We start from the raw sequence: 21,360 nt of genomic DNA on the forward strand, positions 1-21,360 counted from the left end.
AAATGTTGACTGGATGGCGCCTAAGAGGACTTTAGTCGGGATGCAGATTTTCCAAAATCATTAGTGTCAGAAGTTAATTTTGATGTTTTAGTATCTGCTTATAAGTAAAACACCCAACCTGTATTGAATTCAGGGCGGGGGGGGGGCGGGGCGGATCCAAGTTTACTGTTAGGAAATAAAAAAGCATCTCACACCTTATAAAGTAACGGCATTTGGCATCGATAATTGCACATATATGCCGTTGAGTATTTTATTTCATTAAGTACTAAACTGGACCGCTCATGAACAGTCGTGGGCTTTTCCTTCTGAGCTGAATCTAAATCTGATTTTTCGGAAAATCGCTGCTAGAGCGCTCGTGTTGCTCGGGTTGCTGAATCTCAACAACCCTCCTTCAAGGGCATCTCCCGAAGGGGAGCTCGGGTCATTGGCTCAGGGACGATACAAAGCGTTTTGTTCTTTTACTCACGGTCCTTACCCGGTCTCCCAAGGAGACGAGTTGAATGCCCACTAAGTCATGCTTTTCCATTACTCATTCCGCCTTTTCTCCCAAGGTGGCGTGTGGGAGGTGTTGTGATCGGGCTCGGTAAGAATAGGCAGGGACGCTTGCTGCGGGATAATACGCTCATCCCCTTGCGTGTTTCAGTCCTGACTGCGCCGTGTTTGGCGGCTTCACGGAGCGAGCAGCTTTCCAAACGCACAATGACTGCACACCCGGCCGCCTCCCACCCTCGCAGCCCCTCCGCAGGCGCCTGGCCCCCAGCTCCCGCCCCGCCCCACTTGGCCAAGCTTTGTTCCCCCGCAAGGCGGATCATCAGGTGGGCCGAGCGCGACCGCTGCCGAATCACGTCCTTCGCGGGTCACCCGGGAGGGGACTCTGGGCGCCGGCCTCCCCAACCCCGCTGCCCCGCAGCCCCGCAGCCCCGCACCCCCGCAGCCGAGCGGGCGCCGGGGCCACCAGGAGGCGCCCCGGCATCTCCGCAGCTCCTCGCCCCGTCCCCTCTCTGGCTCATCCTGCGATTGGCCGGCCGCCCCGAGCTCTAAGCTCCGATTGGTCGCCTCCCGCGTCAATCACAGGCGTCGGGGCGGGCCGAGGTGACGAGCGGCGGCCGGGCTCGGGGCGGTGTCCGGCGCGGGCGGCTGCGGGCGGAGCTTCGCGAGGACCGACGCGGGGCAGTCAGACGGCGGCAGCCTTGGGAGGCGCCAGCGCGAGTCCGAGTCGTTCCCCGTCCGCCGCAGCTGCCGCCGCCGGGTCGTCTTCGCGCCCCGGCCTCCCGCGCTCCCGCCCTCCCCGCGCCGCGGCCCTCGATGCGGGGCCGGGCCGCTGCGTGATGGGGCTGCGGAGCGGCGCCCTGCGGCTCGCGGCTGCCGCTGCTCGCGCTGAGGAGCGTCGCTGTCGGGCCCCCCGCGCCCCCGCGCGCCGCGGCGCCTGCTGACCCGGCCCGTCCGTCCGCCCGTCGGTCCGCAGCGCGGCTGAGGTAAGCCGGGGGCGGCGGTTGGCGCCGCGGCCGCCGGGGCTGGGGAGGGGGTTCCCGGGGGGAGGGGAGGCCGGGCCGGGGCCGGGCGGGGTCCGAGCGGAGGAAGCGCCGGGCCGGGCGGGAGTCGCGCCGCCCCACCGGGGCGCGGGGCGGGGCGGGGGAGCCTCCCGGGCGGGCGAGCCCCGGCCTCGGGTGCAGCGGCCTGCTGGGTCGCCCGCAGTGCCCCGCGCCAGCCCTCGGCTTCCCTGAGCCTCCGGACGCGGGCCGCGGCGGGCGGGCGGGCGGCGGCTGCGGGCTGCGGGCGCCGGGGGCGCACTCTGCAGCTCCGGGCGGCGGGCGCCGCGGCGCTTTGAAGCCCGGGGTTCCCGGGTCCCCCACCCCCTCGCCCCCGCCGTGGTCGGCGTCGGAGCCGGGCCTGGGATCGGGGTTGTGCCCTTTTGCCAGATGAAGGTAGGCAGGGGCTTGGCGGGGCGGAGGGGAAGCCGACGGCGCGAGGCCCGGGGAGGGGGCGCGATGCGAGGGGAGGGGGCGTGTGGGATGCCGGCCCGCCGCGGGGAAGGCTGCCGTGGTCTCGGCGTGGAGCAGCCCGGGATTACTCTGGCAGCCATATTGGGAGGATGATCTGACAAATCCTTTAGTAGCCAAGTCCGGTGGCTGGGAGGCACCGAGTGACAGCCCTGGCAGCTTTCAGGGTGACTGGCCGCGCCAGAAGCCAAGCTGTGGGGGTTGGGAGCCTGCTCGAGCAAGCCAGTCATTGTTCATACAACACAACACAGTCCGGCCCTAAAACCAGGACTGAACTCCCGAATCACTTTTTGTCCTTGGTCAGTTGCTAAATGAGCTTCTGTGCTCAAGTGCCTTCAAGATCCCGTTCCTGTTGGGGTGAAATCCGGTGTTTTCTCTGTTCATCTTGTGTGGCCAGGGCGCTGGACGTGGAGGCCTGATGGTGATCCCTTACAAGTACACAGGCCGACCCGAGGGTTGCTAAAGCCGGTTTACCACGACGGAGGCTTCGAGTTAGTGTATTGCGCCGGATGGGTGGATTTTCAGAGTAGCTCACCATGCGGGGTTTAGTAGCCTGGCATATTCTGACAGTGGGAGAGGCACGCAGCAGTGTTTCTGAGGGTGCAGGTTGTCATCCTTGTGGAATCTGGAGGTTGCTGAAATTAGATTGTCAACAGATCCCTTGCTCACATATCTCTCACTGCTCTAGGCAGCTGTTCTGCCGACACTGAATATGCTGCTTTGTGTCATAGATGGGTCTGTCCCCATGAAAGTGTGGCGATTGGATTTGAATAGATCTTAAGTGATATCATGGTGGATATTTTACATAAAGGCTGGCATTTTGTCAGCTTAGCTTAGTCATAATAAAATCTTAGCTTGTGTTCTCTTGAGCGAGGTGGTGCTTTCTCATTAACTTGGTGTGGCTGTTGGATTATGGGGCAGGTGGAGTTAAATGTACTGTGTGGGGACGGAGTATGAGGATTACACACACCTTGCGATTGCAAAGCAGATCTGGAGATGATCAATAACTGAATTCAGTGTGAGCCTGTGAATCAGGCTTCTCCTACATGCTTGATGTGGATAGGACCTGGAAGGTGGCATTCCTGTCTTTGTGCCCTTTGCTTTCAAACTCTATTTCTTAATGAAAAAAAATTCCTGTAACTTCTCAAGTTGAGCTATCTGAAAATTTTCAGTTAGGGTTCTCTAAGAGAAGTCTTAATACTTTATTTTTGTATTTTTATCGTCAAGCTTTCCTTTTAAAACTTAGTTGATCAAAAATGGTGTCAGTGGAAACTGGTGCTTTTTGTATTACTTTGACATGAGGGAAATACAGAATGTCTGTTTTAAAACTCCATGGCCTGATTAAGAACTATTTCTAAGTTTTGAATATTTGCAGTTACTGAAGAATTGTGGTTAAATATAATTTCAGCATTTGATAAAATCAGACCTGGTTGTGAACCTGATTTGGTGGCAGAATTTTATGAATCTGTGCAGCTCTGCTCTATCAAATGTTTTTCCAAAATTTATCCATTAAGTACAGTTTTGAAGGCTTTAAACAGACCATTTTTCCTTCCAAGACCAGATATGAATGCAGCTTTCCTTTTTTCTCTTTCCCATTTTGAATTTGTTCCGGGAATAAACTCTCAAGAAGAGTGCCAGTGGTCTCTCCCAGCCCAGAACTCTTGAGCTCCCTTCCCTGCCATGGTCTTGGCCTGGGTACAGAGTAAAGGACAACAGCGGGCCCCTGCCTTGTAGTTTGTAAGCCCCTTCCTGGGCTGCTCGTCACAGCAGGTCTTTCCCAGGAGTGAAGCGTATCCTTTTGATCTTGTAAACTGATATGATATAATTTTCCAAAGCTCTGATTTGAAACGTATAGCCTGTCTACTTCATGTCGTTCTCTTTGAAAGATGGCCTTGTTGGGACAAACTGATGAATTCTGGAGTTATGAAAGTGTGGGTACATACACACCCTTTCAGAACTTTTCTTTGTGCAGCTCATTAGAATAGAAGATAAATGAAGCAGAGGTGACTGTCCTGGGACTTCTCTTTGAGGTGGACTTTTTTGGTTAATGGCCCAGTGATTCACTGATGCTTACTTTTATGGTGTTCATTACCAGTTTATTGACAGTGCATATAGAGATTTAGTTCTCTTTATACTTTACCATTTGTATACAGACATGGTAAGATAAAGTTAACTCTAGGTCTTTAAAGCTTTAGTACTACTTAGTGATTTATTACAATTTAGTCCATATCGTGGTAGCTTCTATGGTTTTTACAGTCAGAGCCTTTCCCCTTCTGTATTGCCATGTAATACTTACCTAGTGCTCAGTCGGTACTTTCATGATTGCTTTGTGCTTGTTCATGTATGTGTTTGAAGTCAACGAGATTGTAAATGTCTGATGGATTAAAGAAAATTTTTTTATATTTAATATCACTGATGTAATATCACGCTTATTCCAAAGCATATCAATCAGCTATATCATCCTCCACCATTGTTCTGTGTGATGTCTTTGATACTTGGCTTAGTTCCCCCTCTGTCTGAATTTCTGACATCATCCCGGCAGATGTCAATGACTGTATAAACAATAACAACAACAATAATGACAACATAGCTCACTCAGACTGAGCCCTTTCTATGTGCTAGGCTCTTTTCCAAGCACTTTACATTGTTCAGTAATTTAATCCTTGTAACAACCTTATGAAATAGATACTGTTACCCCCTATTTTACAGATGAAGAAACAGAGGCTAAATGACTTCCTCTAGAAATTTCCTACTAGAAATAAGTGCATAACCACTGTACTGAACTTCTTTTGTAATTACCTTTAACCATAAAATTCCATGACTTCAGCTCAAGCAGACACAAGCTTCTTGCCGTTCCAGGAACAGTTTTGTGGTGCTGCCTTCTACTTTGTCATCATCTTTGGATCTTTTTTTTGTTTTTTGTTTTTTGTCTTATTTGAGAGAGAGAGACAGCAAGAGAAGGGAACACAGGGGAGTAGGAGAGGGAGAAGCAGGCGTCCCGCAGAGCAGGGAGCCTGATATGGGACACGATCCCAGGATCATAACCTGAGCTGAAGGCAGACGCCTAACGACTGAGCCAGGCGCCCCCCTGTCTTAATGTCAGATTGTGCCTCAGATCTAAAGCTCTGATCATTGAAGGCTCTCGCTGTTGTAGTCTCCTTCCAAGTGCTCTTCCACATCGTCTCCTGGGCCATCAGCCTCTTCCAGATTTTACTTTTTTGTCTCCCTTTAGTACACTTGACTTCTGGGGTGCACTGCTTCAGCTCTTTTCTTACCAGCACTGCAGTCTTTAACCCTTTATTATCCCACAAGACCCATTATGCAGATGCCAGCCTTGCATCCTTCCTACCCGCCATATCTTCTGTTTTAAGTCTGCCTTGGAGGAATCTCACACAGGGCTGGGGTTTAGTGCCACAATTAATGTGTAACCTTAGGTCTCCTCTGAATCCGTCTTTGGTTCTTTGGTGTCTGTTGAAGTAGTTCTCTTATTCCTTCCCCTGTTCTACACAGTGACTTCTAAGTGAGACTTTGACTGCTTTACTCAAGCCTCTCCGCTGTCCCATGCTTGGCTTAAAACCTTACACCACCTCATAGGGGGAAAAAGGCATGAACTTCCCCCCTCCTCTTTCTCTACTTAAAGAATTCTCTGCCTTCTTTCTTACCTTCTTTCCTCAGTCTTAGAGAAAAGGTTACTCTTCCACATTTCAGCTAATAATCCCTTGGCCTGTGTTCTGGATGTCCTCGGCGTGTAGTCTTCAGGGACTTGCTGTATTGGTTACTCTCTCCCCTTTCGCTGTCTCCCTGCAGTACCACCTTAGCGCCTTTGCTCTGACTCTTCTACCTGGAACGGTCTTCCTCGGAAAGCAGCTTGGCTCACTCCTTTGCCTCCTTCAAGTCTTCGCTTAAACTTCACCACCTCAGTAGGCCTGTCCCGACCTCCTCAGTGCACGTGCACCGCGTCCCCACCATACTCCTGAACCACCTGCTTTGCTGCACTTTCTCTCCCTGGTCGTGCTTGTCATCACGTAGCATTCTGTAGAAATGATTGTTTTCATGTCCCCGATTCCCCAACTAGAATTGGAACGTAAGCTCCTCTGGGGCAGGGATGTGTATCTGTTTCATTCATCGATTTATCCCAGACTCCTGGAACGGCCTGTCGTATGGTAGGCACCTAACAAATAGCTGTGGAATAAAGTGTGGAGACATGCTTGTCCCTCCTAATAAAAATGGGGAAGCAGGGGAAATCCTGCCTTCATTCCTGTTGCCTCGTAGCTCTCACTCCTGCTCCCACAGCCAAGTTCTGGAAGCACGCAGGGTGCTTGGGTTTCCGTTTTCTCGCCTCCTAGCTACTCTCCAGCCCACCCCAGATTGGCTTCAGTGGCCCTTGCTTCCCGACCCCTGCCTGGTGGCTGGTTTCCAGCCTGTTATTGCTAAAACCCGGGGACACACTTCATGCCTTTGCTGCACTGGAAGTCCCTGCTTCACATTCCTCCTTCACTGAACTTTTGTCTGCTTCTGTTTGGTGGATCTGGTTTCAGATCTTGCCGGCCTTTCTGGCCACTCACAGTTACCAAATTAATTCAACACAATTTTTGATATAATTCTTAAAGTCTTTTGTTTTTAGAAGCTAGATTTTGACATATTTCTGATGTTAAATAGCAGAATAGGTTTATTACAGGAACTTTTTTTTTTTGTTGTTTGTAGTTTTTACCACTTATCAGTTCTAAAAAGGTTTTAAGTAGCCTGCCACAAATACCATAAATATAAGGGGGGCTGTTTAAGTATAGATAAGAAAGAAAACTCTGTGTAACAGGAGGAAAAACTAAATAAATAGATTACAGCAATTTGTGCAATGTGGTTATTATAATTTAGTTTTGGAACTTTCAGAAGTCAAGGTAAAAGGGGAAAGAAAAAAATATATATGGGTTCATCAACTTTTTTTTTTTTTTTTTTGGTAATAAATTCTAAAACTAAGAGAAAAGTGTTATAGACATCCTGATATAAGGATGTACTCACTAAGTGTATTCAACAGGTCTTTGAGAAAAAGGAAAAAATGTTCTTCAAAGACCGTTTTAAAAAAAGTAATCCAAACTGAAAATGCAACATTAAACCATAACCAAAGTCTTTTTTATGCAGGATATGACTGATATGGTTCAGATATGTAACTTTATATAAAGATACACCTGAATTTACCAGCAGAATATTATAATATTCTGCTTAACTGATTGAGCCACCCAGAGACCCCTGTTAGCTTTTTTTTTTTCTTTAAAGATTTTATTTATTTATTTGACGGAGATCACCGGTAGGCAGAGAGGCAAGCTGTGGGGGCAGGGGAAGCAGACTCCCTGCTGAGCAGAGACCCGATGCGGGGCTCCATTCCAGGACCCTGGGATCATGACCCAAGCCGAAGGCAGAGAGCTCAATCCACTGAGCCATCCAGGCACCCCGTTAGCTTTTTTAATTAGGAAGGAATTCGAAATTAATTTTATCTTTTTTTCTTTTGGTCGGATGACTTGTCTATTTTGGAACAGCTTAGCAGTGTTTCTTCATGCCATTCAGGCATCAGCCTGTTGCCTGTTGACACAATAACCAGGAATTCAACCAAAATATTTTAGCTCCCATATTCAAGACTTTGTATCTGGGGGCTTAGAAACATGACTAAAATTAATTTTTTTGTCCCCAGGGAACTTAAAATATATAGTAGAGATAAGAAAAGTAAGTAATTTCCTTGGCCTCGGTAAGGTTGGTGAGTTGAGTTGTAATAAATGGAGAAGCATTAGGGAAATGACACAGTAGGGGCACCGAGTGGCTCAGTCAGTTAAGCATCTCCCTTGTGAGAGTCTGGAATACTTGTATTGTCACCTAAATGAAAACATACCTATTAAACTTTCTGTATCTTTTTATCATGTGGCAAGATTGACATGTTGTTAACACATGGAAAAGTCTGACCTGAATTCTTGCCCAGATAGTGAGCTACGACCCAGGCTGGTAGCTGCAGAGGTGTGGTCATGGGGATGTTTCAGAAGGAGGGAACCTTGGCTCATACCAATGTGTTCATTCCTTCCTTCTTTCTTGCTTGCTTGTTGTTTCTTTAAGGGCAAGGGACTCAACCCCTACCAAATTTGAATTAGCCTCTGATTTAAACTTACCATTTCTACACTATAGCTGAGCTGAGTTCATTTTAGCCTGGACAATTCCAGAAGAAGGTGTTGTCTGTCATCCACTTTGACAATAGAAGAGTGTCAGTGGAATGTGGGATTTGAGTGCCAGAATTCCCAGCAGATCTGCTACAATAAAATTATGAGACATAGCTTCGGATATTAGAACAGAATGGACTTACTAGATAAAGTATTAACTACCCAGATTTTGAAAGAGAAAAAAAAATCACTTTCATTTAGAATAGTTGATTTTATGCCATAGGAGCTGTTTCTCTTTTTAATTATTTTTTTTAAGCTCTGTGCCCAGTGAGGGGTTCAAACACATGATCCTGAGATCGAGAGTGACATGCTTTACAAACTGAGCCAGCCAGGTGCGCCTTGGAGCCGTTATCTATCTATCTATCTATCTATCTATCTTTCTTTCTTTCTTTCTTTCTTTCTTTTTCTTTTTTTAAAGATTTTATTTATTTATTTGACAGATAGAGATCACAAGTAGGCAGAGCAGCAGGCAGAGAGAAGAGGGAGGAAGCAGGATCCCTGCCGAGCAGAGAGCCTGATGCAGGGCTCGATCCCAGAACTCTGAAACCATGATCCAAGCCGAAGACCAGAGACTTAACCCACTGAGCCACTCAGGCACCGGGCTGTTATCTCTTGATGTACCTCTTGGTTTATGAGTAAAATCATGTTACCGGTGAAAAAGAGGATCCTTGATTTATTTATTTTTATTTTTTTATTTTTTTAAGATTTTATTTATCTGACAGAGACAGATCACAAGTAGGTAGAGAGGCAAGCAGAGAGAGAGAGAGAGGAGGAAGCAGGCTCCCTGTAGAGCAGAGAGTCCGATGTGGGACTCGATCCCAGAACCTTGAGATCATGACCTGAGTTGAAGGCAGAGGCTTAACCCACTGAGCCACCCAGGCACCCGGATCCTTGATTTATTAATTGCAGTGACAGGAAGATATGTGTCTGATAAATTCAAAACCGTATTTTAAAACTTATTTTAGGTAATGGTGAAGAGAAAACAGTTGGAGAGTCTGGGTGAGCTAGTTTAACCCCATTCGAGATTGAAGATCTGAGCTATCAGGAGGCTCTGTGCAGTCTGATTCTTGGCATTGGGTTAGAATGCAGAAAAAAGCTTTTCCAACATGTGATTCATTTTGAGCTTTCACAGCTTGGCTTATGGCTGGTTTTTATTCATTGAGTCAAAGATCAAGAATAGACAGGTAATTCATACACATAGAAAAATAAATTCTTACCTTTGAGGGGGGCATTTTAGCAGTATAGCCATGGCCAGTGAAACAGTATTGGGTCCTAAAGTCTGCTTGGTCCTCGTGGAAATTATTTGCCTGAGAGATGCAAAATTTATAATAACAAAGTTTTTTATTTTTTTTTTAAAGATTTTATTTATTTATTTGACAGACAAAGATCACAAGCAGGCAGAGAGGGAGAGAGAGAGAGAGAGGGAAGCAGGCTTCCTGCGGAGCAGGGAGCCCGATGCGGGGCTCCATCCCAGGACCCTGAGATCATGACCTGAGCCAAAGGCAGCAGCCTAAACCACTAAGCCACCCAGGTGCCCCTATAATAACAAAGTTTTTATAGCATCTCAGAATGGGCTCACTAGCTCCAGAGACTTACTTTTGGGAACCCATTCATTTTTTAAGATATAATTCATTTTTTAAGCCATAAGTCATTGGAAAAGATGATCTTTTAAGTAGACTGCTTGTTGCTATTATAAATTTGCTGCTGTATAGCGAATTGTGTGAATATTGAATGTAAAAGACTGAATTTCTTGGTTAAATTCTATTTTCACTTGTGACAAACATGTACTGAATACTTATCAGTGCATGAGAGTTAAGTGAACTACTGACTACAACACAGGACAGGTAGAAGAAGCAGGAACATGAAGAATCAACACAACAGGGGCTCCTGGGTGGCTCAGTGGGTTAAGTCTCTGTCTTCGGCTCAGGTCATGATCTCAGGATCCTGGGATCGAGTCCCGCATTGGGCTCTCTGCTCAGTAGGGAGCTTGCTTTCCCCCTTCTCTCTCTCTGCCTGCCTCTTTGCCTACTTGTGATCTCTCTCGGTCAAATAAATAAATAAAATCTTAAAAAAAAAAAAAGAAAAGAAAACCAACACAACATTTTTAAGGAGCAAAGGGAAGGTATCAGTTTTGGCTCAGAAAGGAGCCGGAATGTGTGACTTTACACTTCCTGCTTCATGGTGGTATTTGACCTTATTCTTAAAAGATGTGGACTTCCGATAGGTTGAGAAGGGAGCTTGAGCTTCCAGGAGCAGCGTGTTTGGTGCAGTAAGAGGGTGCTTGGTGGAGAAGAAGCCTTGAAGCTGGTCAGTGAAAATGGACGCTGGGGAAGGAGGTTGGATTGTGGAGGCCCTTGAATTTTTAGGTTATGTTCTGAGGATGCAGAAACCAATGGACAGTTTTTAAGTAGAGGAAATGACATGAACTGACTTCTGTTTTAGGAGTATAATCCTAACTGTTCTCTATAGAAAAGGAATATAAGAACAAGCCAACCAGAAACTAGTATTATTTCACTCCTGTTTATTCACTTTACTGAAAGGTCAGTTTGAGAATTAATGTTCTCCTTAGGTTCCTAACAGTCCAGGGAACCTCTGAGGGCAAGTTCAGTTGCACAAGGTCAAAGTTAAGCAATTGGGCAAAAATTCAGAAAAATTCAAATAAATTTGGCCTGTTTATTATCCCTTTATTGTTAGTGAATGCTTTGGAATTTTTGCTCCATTCCGCTTTCCTGATGCTTCTAATTGTGTGTCATAGGAAGGAAAACCAGTCAGAGGAACAGTCTAGAACTGAGGCTGTGTAAGTGATTTGGACTATGTGTGATTGTGTTTCCTACCTGCCTTCTTCCTTTGACTGCTCGAAGCTTGGAGAGTAATTTTTATACTAATTAGAAGTATTGGTTTCCTATAACTTCCGGAAAGTATTCTGTAACTACTGGTTCCAACTGGAATTTTAGCTTGATTTCAGGCTTATATAATTTGTAATTTTTCTTAAAGAGCCAGGGGATTTTGAAGCTGTAATTCTTTGGTCTAATTCTGTTATAAAGAGATACTGTTTATAGTAGTAGAGAAGTAGCAAAGTAACACTTTCTGTAGTTCATTTAACTGTAGCTTCCTATATAAAAGATTTTTTAAAAGATTTTGTTTATTTGAGAGAGAAAGAGGGAGGAGGAGTAAGCATGAGCAGAGGGGGAGGGTGGGAGGGAGAAGCTGACTCCCCGCAGAGCAGGAAGCCTGATGTGATGCTGGGCTCCATCCCAGAACCCCAGGATCAGAACCTGAGCTGAAGGCAGACGCTTAACTGACTGAGCCACCCAGACGCCCGACTGTGTAAAATTTTAACTCGCTTGTGAAGATGGTTGCAGGTTGGTTTTTGTTTGTTTATTTAAGATTTTATTTATTTGACAGAGACAGAGCACAAGGAGGCAAAGGGGCAGGCAGAGGGAGAGGTGGGCGTAGGTTCTGCACTGATCAGAGGGCCCAGGGTGGAACTCGATGCTAGGACCCTGGAATCATGACCTGAGCCAAAGGCAGACACTTAACTGAATGAGCCACCCAGGCTCCCCAAGATGGTTGCAGTTTTAACTTAAGACAGTTAAATTAAAAAAAAAAAATTATATTTAGGTTCAAATTGTTTGAGAAAAGTAATTTTATTTGTTTGGGGGGAAAGTAATTTTAAAATGTACTTACCACTTCCAAAAAAGAATTACTGTTAGCTTTTTTTTTTTTTTTTTTTTAAGATTTATTATTTATTTGACAGATCACAAGTAGGCAGAGAGGCAGGCAGAGAGAGAGGAGGAAGCAGGTTCCCTGCTGAGCAGAGAGCCCAATGTGGGGCTCGGTCCCAGGACCCTGGGATCATGACCTGAGCCGAAGGCAGAGGCTTTAACCCACTGAGCCACCCAGGTGCCCTCCCCTTTTAAAAGATTTTATTTATTTATTTGACAGAGAGAGAGAGCACAAGTAGGCAGAGCGGCAGGCAGAGGGAGAGGGAGAAGCAGGCTCCCCGCTGAGCAGGGAGCCTGATGAGGGGCTTGATCCCAGGATGCTGGGACCATGACCTGAGCCAAAGGCAGCTGCTTAACTGATTGAGCCACCCAGCCTCCCCTGTTAGCTTTTTTAGTTAGGAAAAAATTTGAAATTAATTTTATCCTTTTTTATTGTGATCGGATGACTTGTCTATTTTGGAACAGCTTACGGGGTTTATTCATGCCATTCAGGCATCAGCCTGTTGACACAATAACCAGGAATTCAACCAAAATATTTTAGCTCCCATATTTTAGAAACACGACTAAAATTAAGTTTTTGTCTACAAGGAACTTAAAATACATAGTAGAGATAAGAAAAGTAAATAACTTCCTTGGCCTCACTAAGGTCGGTGAGTTGAGTTCGTAATAACTGGAGAAGCATTAGAATTTAGTGTGGGAGGTGGGGAGATTCTGTGAGGGCTATGGACACAGGTGGCGTACAAGAAGATCTTAGAAGAATAAGTTGGATTTTGAGAAGAATGGTGGAGGAAGATGGGCACAGTGTTCCTTCTGGAGCATTGGAGCAAAGGCACAGAAAAGCATGATAAACTTACAGGAAGCGCTCTGGTGGGTGGTTGTTCGGGAATGTGGACGGAAGGCAGTGTTTTGTGGGCTTGTCAAAATAGGTGGTTTATGTTAAAAGGACACATTGAATGCCAGTGTGGGAAGTGCAGTCATTGCCTGGGAGAGAGGAGACGAACTTTGAGGATTTTTAAGTGGACACAGACATGAACAGACCTGTGCTTCAGGAAGACCAGTTTGTCAGTACTGCGTGGTGTGGACGGAGCAAATGAACGAGGTGGTATGGGCAGTAGGGCTGGGGTGGAAGGAAGCGAGAGAAAGCGGTGAGGTTAACAGTCTTGGCTAAGAAATACTGCAGATCTAAAAGGGATGGCAGGGGTAGAAAAGGAAAGAAATTTTATATGTGAAGCTATTTGTCAGTAGATTAGATGGATAGAAGGAGCAAGCAGGTGTTAGAGATGTTGGTGTTTTGGTTCCCAGTTAAGAATGGGTGATTCTTTGTATCTAAATTCCTGCAAGGGCGGTTTAGTCTTTGTTGTCTGTCTGTAAATCAGTCAGCAGCATTCAACACTTTGGCAGGCCTTGAATAGAATACAAAAGAAGAAGGGTTTGTTTTTGTTTTTGTTTTAAGTCACTTTTTAAAAAAGATTTTATTTATTCATGAGAGAGAGAGAGAGAGAGGCAGGCAGAGGGTGAAGCAGGCTCCCCTAGGAGCAGGAAGCCTGATACAGGACTCCATCCCAGGATTTTGGAATCATGACCGGAGCGGAAGGCAGGTCCTTAACCATCTGAGCCAACCAGGCACTGGAAGGTTTTGTTTTTTTTAACTTAAATATCTACAGTATTCAATGACTGTCATTTTGGCAAACTTACTTCTTCTCTCTTCCCCTAACAAATTTCCTGACATTATCTGATACCCAGTCTGTGTTCAGATTAATCTGATACCTAAGAAAAAAAAAATTTTTTTTGGTGGAGTTTCTTGATTAAAAAAATTATGCATTTGGTTGGTAACTAATACAAGTCTCTTTTATTATACCCCCTCTCCCCCATGCTATTTGTTTTAAGAAACTGGGTGTATTGACCAGTAGATTCTTCTATATTCTGGGTTTGGCTGATTGGATCTTTCAAGTGTCATTTAAATTTTTCATTTGCTTCCCTATGTGTCCTGTAACTGGTAGTCTGAGCTGAAGCTTAGGCTCTTTTTTTTTTTTTTTTTTTTAAGAGGGTAGGATAAGAATGCTTCCTAGGTGGTGCTGTGTGTTTCCCATAGCAGTACACATGCAAGCATAGACCACCTACATGTCCCACTTTTAGCGATGTTAAGATTATTTGGCTCAGTTACTGTCAGCCTAATCCAAGCAATAAAATGTTCCCACATCAACCAACCATTCATCATCCAAGGCTTTCCCCCCCGTCCTTGGCAGCTAGTGATGATTGTTGCAGAGAGCTTTTCTATCAGTAGGGTTGGAAAATGGTGACATTTCCAATTGTTATCTCTTCTGCAATTATTAGCCAGTCTGTGTGTGTGTGTGTGTGTGTGTGTGTGAGAGAGAGAGAGAGAGAGAAGAACTTGCCCTCATTGACTGTCCAGCTATAGTTTATTCAGAATATACAGATTGGGTGTATGCTTATCTCTTTTATTTGTCAGTTTTCAGAATAATGAGGCTTTTTAAAAGTATTATAAACCTGTGAATTTATGTATTTGATGTTCTCCATCCATTTGTGGTTTGTATGAATGTATTTACTCTTATGCTCTGATTATTCCATGTTTGGGAGCCCTTTAAGTTGGTACTTATGTCCTTTTGCCATGACTGTTCATCTTTGATAGATTTCTTGCTTGTGATCAAAATAAAATGTCCCAGGATCATTTTGAAATTTCTTGCCCAGCCTTGGAATTAGCCATTTTTTCAAGGAACCCAAGTTCAAAGATTTTTTTTCAAGGCAATAAGAATTTCACTTTGGGAAGCTATAACAGTACAAGATAGACTGTAGTCACATGAAATAATAGCCAGGGTTCTCATCGTGTGTTTGGGCCTATAACGTGCTGTAGGAAATACCAGTGATTCCTGGAGTATTTGGGTAGTCATTTAGGAAGAGCTAAGACTACAGCTGGCCCATCAAATAGGAGCAAAATGAAAATTCCCATACCCATTGTAGGGAGAAATTATTAGAAAATGTGAAAGAGCATGTGTGGGGGATGGTCAAGGAGCCTGATTAGAACACAGAGTGCCTTGACTTTGGTCTTAATGTTGTAATCATGGGGAGCAAGAGAAGATTCTTGAGTTTGGAAGTGAAATTGAAAGTCATGCTTTAGAAAGGTTAGTGTTGCAGCAAGGTTAAGATATTTGCAGCATAATTTTTGGGGAATGAAAAACCAGAATTCCTGTTTTAGAAATGTTAAATACCAGGCTTATTTGCTTTTCACAAGACCCCTGTGTGGTTGTTTTGTGCAGTTTTGTGTAAGGACTGTTGGAGTCAAATGAAAAGCTCAAAGATCAGTTCTACTATTGCAAGTATGCTAGGCAAGAGGTAGTGAGGACTAGGTTAGGCAGTGGCAGTGGGTCAGGGTAATGCCAATGGGATGGGAATGAGAGGAAGGAATTGATAGAAATATGCAAACTTGTGTTTTAAAAGTTTTGATATGGCATATCAATGATGTAATACTAATACAAGGATTCAAAGGAAAAAAAAAAAAACCACACCTGACTGCAAGGTCTATGGTGTGAAGTCAGATAGAAATGGGAAGATTGACAGAGATTGTTAGTTTGGGGGAGAAGATAATGGAGCGTGTTAAGTGTTTGGTTGTGGCTGTATATCACAGTGAACCCTGCGGTGGGGGGATTGAGATGTGTTCTGTGTTGCTTTTTCAGAATACTGTTCACTCGTGGCAGAGTGCTCAGTTAGTGACTATGGGTGATGCTCTATTGACTGGGAGAGTTAATAACTCCAAGCTTCATTTGATAAATGTGATTATAATAAATGTTTGATATATTAAACAACCATCTGTTTAATGCTAAATAAAATGGGAAACAGACTGGAAAAAGATCACAGCAAATATCAAAAAGATTTATACCAATAAATATTAAAATTATTTGAAACAAAACCAAAAATGTCAGCAAACCAGGCAAAGGACTTGAACAGATACTTCTCAAACTGGGAAATATACAGTTAACCCTTGAACAACTTAGGGGTTAGGGGTGCCTTTCCCCTCCTCCCATGAAGGGGAAAATCCATATATAACTCGTGACTCCCCCAAATTTAACTGCTAACAGCCCACTGTTAGCATAGTATCAGCCTTACTGATAACATAATGAGTTGAATAACAGACATTTTGTATGGTATACATGTGTTACATACCATTTTCTTACAAAAACGAGACAGGAAAATGTTAAGAAAATTATAACAGAGGAAATATATTTGTCAAAAAAATCCATGTGCAAATGGACCTGTGCTTTTCGAGCCCATATTGTTCAGCGGTCAGCTGCGGTGCATTCATTCACCCCTTCAGCAGACATCTCCTGAGCCCTTTCATCGGGCTCTTGTCTGAGTGGTAGCAAACAAGAGCTCTGAGCATCTGGATGGAGGTGTGGGAGATGGACAAGAGGCGTGTCCCAAAAAACAAGAATTTTAAATAGTGCCCTTAAGAAAATAAGGGTAATGAGGTAGGGAGTGGCTTTTGGTTTTTACTTTGTTTTGTTTTGGTTGATTTTTGCCTTTTCTTACTGGAAAAGCATTAGTAGTTGTGCAGCTGTGGTTTAGGATTGCAGGTCTCTATTTCATTATGTGGGAAAAATGAAATTGAAGTTTTATTGGGGTTCCCTGACAATTGGACTTATGTGTGGTTTTCTTTTTCAATTTTTTCTTTCGTTTGTTTCCTCTTGAAAATGTTTATATAATGGATAGAGTGCGGATTGAGATCTGTCGTTTCTGGTGGACATTACGTAGACGGGTTCTTTTCATCAAATAGTGTTTGTTTTGTTCTGTTGGGAAGGAAACCGTTCCTCTGAAAAATGTTCACATTTCTTCCTGTGGCTTCATTCAGTAGCGAAATGTAGTGATTTGATTTTGCCATGAGTCAGTGGCACATCTGAGGGTAGAACCTTCTCTGGAAACTTCTCCGCTCATTGTAAAGGATGGTTGTGAGGGTCACATGAGGTACATGTGGAAATTCAAGGAACCCCTGGGTACTTAGAAGAGGAAGGAGCTGCTTAAACTTATCTGTGTCCTTTGCTGTTTAATTATATATCATGTAACTGAATGTTTCAAACTGCAGTTGAAGTATAGGAAATTCAGAGCATTTCTTTAAAGGACACTAATAAGGGGTTTTGCAGTTGTGAAGTTAACAGATAAACATATGGTGTTTTTCATATATTACTGAAGATTGATCCAGAAGAACAGAGAACAAGAAAGATGCCTGCTACTTTGCAGTTATATTTATTATTGTTGTTATTTTATTATTAAGTTTAGGTACTTTTTAGGTGTGGGAAAGAGATAATAGAATAGGAAAATAAGTTTCAGTCTTTAATTTTCTATTTGGAAACTTTGAGAATGTAAGATCTATGAGAAGAATAGGGATTAGGTTTCTCGAAATGAAAATAGAAATAGTCCTGAGGCAAGAGAGTAGCCTTAATGCTCATGGTAGCCCATGCTTTCTTTAATTCTGACTACCTGTGTGGGATTGCTTTCTTTTTAAAGGAAACTTGAACATAACTTCAAAAGAAGATTTGAAGAAAGATTTTCTTTCTGGACTGCATATATATACATACTTATATAGCAAGACCGTCAGAATGTCGGGAGCCTCAGTGAAGGTGGCTGTGCGGGTTCGGCCCTTCAATTCTCGGGAGACCAGCAAAGAGTCCAAGTGCATCATTCAGATGCAAGGCAACTCGACCAGTGAGTACATGTTATTTTCTGTCAGTTATATCTCATCTTCCTGTCCTTTCTCTTTGCCCTTACTGTGAGCAGAATAAATAAACATTTGGATAGTCAAATTTTGAACTTTGCTACTCTGAAGGATCCACTAAATGCTTCCCCCTGTGATATTTGCTGTAGCATATTGAAATATGGACTGTTTGTTTTGTTCTTTACAAGTGAGAAATCTCTGGAGAACTGCAGTAATTTACCTAGAATTATTATTTGAATCTTAATGATAATAAAGGTGTAAGCAGGGTTTTCTTTTTTAACTTAATCATGATATGAAATGTATCTATTGAGGCTCTTAGATTATTTTCCTTTCTTGATTTTAGATGGTACTTGGGCTTGCCAAGACGGTTTTAACGTACTCTCTTCCCTTACGAGGGTTCTTCGAGTTGAACAGCAGAAATAGCTATAATTGATAATAAACTTAAAAATTTATTACTAAAATTATAAGTAATAATTTGCTTATTTTTTTTTTTTTTTTTACAAATAAGATGATTTATTATTGAAATTAAGTCATTGGTTTCTAGCTTCTTTCTTCATACATAATTGCTTAGGTGAAAATGACTTAAGCTGGTTTATTATTTTTAATTTTTTTTAAAGATTTTATTTATTTGACAGAGACACAGCAAGAGAGGGAACACAAGCAGGGGGAGTGTGAGAGGGAGAAGCAGGCTTCCTTCTGAGCAGGGAGCCCAATGCAGGGCTCGATCCCAGGGCCCTGAGATCATGACCTGAGCAGAAGGCAGATGCTTAACGACTGAGTCACCCAGGCGTCCCAACCTGGTTTATTTTGTATTTGCATTAATAATGCCTTGATATGGATCTGTAGTCAAATTATAATTATTTTTTTAAAAGATTTTATTTATTTACTGAGGGAGAGAGTGAGCAAGAGGGAGAGAGAGAAAGCACACAAGCCAGGGGAGGGGCAGAGAAATGGGACTCCCCGCTGACCAGGGAGCCCGATGCAGGACTCCATCCCAGGACTCCGAGATCATGACCTGAGCCAAAGGCAGACATTTAACCATCTGAGCCACCCGGGTGCCCTCTGTAGGCAAATTATCAGAGTAGTGGTATTATTAAATTATTACATTATTAAAGTAATGTAGGCAAATTATTAAAGTAGTATTATCTTGAAACCTACAACTTTATGATAAAGCAGAATCCTTGCTCTTTCAGACACACAAGTTAATTCTGAGTTGTTGGAGAAATCATTCTGATTTTATCTATTTGTGAGCCATTTGCCAGTGTTCTCTGTAGAGGATTCTATCAGTGGGAAATAAAATTGTATATATTTAAGATGTACAGTGTGATGTTCTGATGTATGTATACATTGCAAAATGATTACTACAGTCCATACTAATTAATGTATCTGTTGTCTCTCATAGTTACCCTTTTTGTGTGTGTGTGTGGTGTAAACACTGGACATCTGGGATACGTGGGTGGCAGTTAAGTGTCTGCCTTTGGCTCACGTCATGATCCTGGGGTCCTGGGATCAAGTGCTGCATTGGGCTCCTTGCTCAGCGGGGAGGCTGCTTCTTCCTGTGCCTGCTGCGCCCCATGCTTGTGCTTTCTCTCTCTCTGACCAAAAAATAAATAAATAAGATTTAAAAAAAACACACTGGAGATCTATTTCTTAGCAGATTTTAAGAACACAATACTTACTATTAACTATAGTCACTATGTTGTACATCAGGTCTCCAGAACTTACTCATCTCCGGTCTATAAGTTTGTATCCTTCGATCAGTATTTCCCCATTGCCCCCATCCCTACCCTCTGGTAACCAGAGTTCTGTTCTCTGTTACTATGAGTTTACTTCTTTTATTAGAGCTTTTTTTTTTTTTTAATAAAAATATGAATCCATGAATTATATCCTATGAGTAATTGTAAAAGAAAAAGATGAAACATTTAGTATTGAATTGTATGCTTCAAATGGGTGAAAGGTGAACTTTATAGGGTATGAAAATTGTAAGTTTTTTGGGGCTCCTGGTTGGCTCAGAGGGTTAAAGCCTCTGCCTTCGGCTCACGTCATGATTGCAGGGTCCTAGGATCGAGCCCCGCATCGGGCTCTCTCCTCAACGGAGAGTGTGCTCCTCCCCCACCCCCCTACCGCCTGCCTCTCTGTCTACTTCTGATCTCTGTCAAATGAATGAATAAAATCTTTAAAAAAAAAAAAAAAGAGGAAAAAAATTGTGTATTAAGAATGGTCAATATTGATCATTTACTCCTTAAAGTTTGAGCTACATTTGTAATTGAACTAGAGAACAAATGTTTGTTTGTTTATAAACAGTTTAATTTATTTGAAAGAGAGCAGGAATGGGGGGTGGGGATGGGAAGGAGCAGAGAGACAAGCAGACTCCCCACTGGAGTCCCCAAGATCATGACCTGAGCTGAAGTTAGATGCTGAACACGCTTAACCAACTGAGCCACCCAGGTGCCCTGAGAACAAATGTTTATGCTCTTAAATGTCACTCATTTATTGTTTTTTTTTTTTTTTTTAATTTTGATGTTACTTTATTTTTTATTTTTTTTTTTAAAGATTTTATTTATTTATCAGAGAGAGAGAGGGGGAGAGAGCGAGCACAGGCAGACAGAATGGCAGGCAGAGGCAGAGGGAGAAGCAGGCTCCCTGCTGAGCAAGGAGCCTGATGTGGGACTCGATCCCAGGACGCTGGGATCATGACCCGAGCCGAAGGCAGCTGCTCAACCAACTGAGCCACCCAGGCGTCCCAATGTCACTCATTTAAACTATGTTATTATGGTGCTTCATTTTAAGGGTTACATTTTACAGAGTATGTAACTAAATCTTTGCACAGGGGCCATGCTAATTTGTGGCCTTCCAATTTTAGTATATGTGCTGCTGAAGTGAGCCCAGTAAATCCTGATTATTGAGCTCTTGTTTCTCTCTGCAAAATGTCTTTAATCAGAACTTAGTTTAGAGGCGTTTTGGCTATTGACATTGCCTCTAAAAATGCTGGTATATATCACAAGTTCTTTTAAAAGGTAGACTTCAGAAAATCCTGGATCAGGAGTCAGAATTAATCCTAAAAAGAACTACTTTTCTCAGTGATACGTTTTGCATACTGAACTACCCAGGAAAAATCCCCAGTGCGAAGGGTATCTGTTGCAACTTTCCTTATAGGGTTGCGGATCTTACTAAAAACTTGTAAGAAGAAAATAAGTATTAAAAGGCCACATTCATTAAATGCAAAAATCAATTTATTATGTAACAAAAACAAATGGAAAAGTTTTGTTAATATAAATAATGATACAGGGCACCTGGGTGACTCAGTGGGTTAAGCCTCTGCCTTTGGCTCAGGTCCCGATCCCAGGGTCCTGGTATCAAGCCCCACATCGGGCTCCCTGCTCAGCAGGGAGCGTGCCTCCCCCTCTCTCTGCCTACTTGTGATATTTCTCTCTCTCTCTCTGTCAAAATAAATAAAAAAATCTTTAAAATATACATATATATCTAATGATACTAGTTTTTTTCCCTTGATGACAAATCATTTTAGATTTTATAAAGGCAGACGCCCACATCTTAAATTGGCTTTAAGTTTATATTCATTGTCAAAGTCAAATAGCATTATGTTCATTTCCCCCACAGTTTTGTTTTGTTTTGTTTTAAAGATTTTTATTTATTTGACAGACAGAGATCACAAGTAGGCAGAGAGGCAGGCAGAGAGAGAGGAGGAAGCAGGC

The 21,360-nt window shown here is 43.3% G+C and overlaps 1 protein-coding gene across 11 annotated transcripts in view; it reads left to right on the forward strand.

Annotated features, from left to right (window-relative positions):
- The first annotated feature begins 1,106 nt into the window (after positions 1-1,106).
- Positions 1,107-21,360, forward strand: part of KIF1B (kinesin family member 1B) — a 146,165-nt gene continuing 125,911 nt past the window's right edge. For 6 of the 11 annotated variants that reach the window (XM_059375329.1, XM_059375338.1, XM_059375330.1 and 3 more), the window contains exons 1-2: positions 1,115-1,475; positions 17,440-17,637. In XM_059375329.1, the coding sequence (XP_059231312.1) occupies positions 17,532-17,637 (106 nt within the window). In that variant the 5' untranslated portion in view covers positions 1,115-1,475; positions 17,440-17,531. Of the gene's footprint in view, positions 1,476-17,439; positions 17,638-21,360 lie in introns of all 11 variants that reach the window. The other 5 variants (XM_059375327.1, XM_059375333.1, XM_059375335.1 and 2 more) reach the window with 2 other exon arrangements.

Source organism: Mustela nigripes, chromosome 14 (assembly GCF_022355385.1).
Source record: "Mustela nigripes isolate SB6536 chromosome 14, MUSNIG.SB6536, whole genome shotgun sequence".
Taxonomy (NCBI): Eukaryota; Metazoa; Chordata; class Mammalia; order Carnivora; family Mustelidae; genus Mustela; species Mustela nigripes.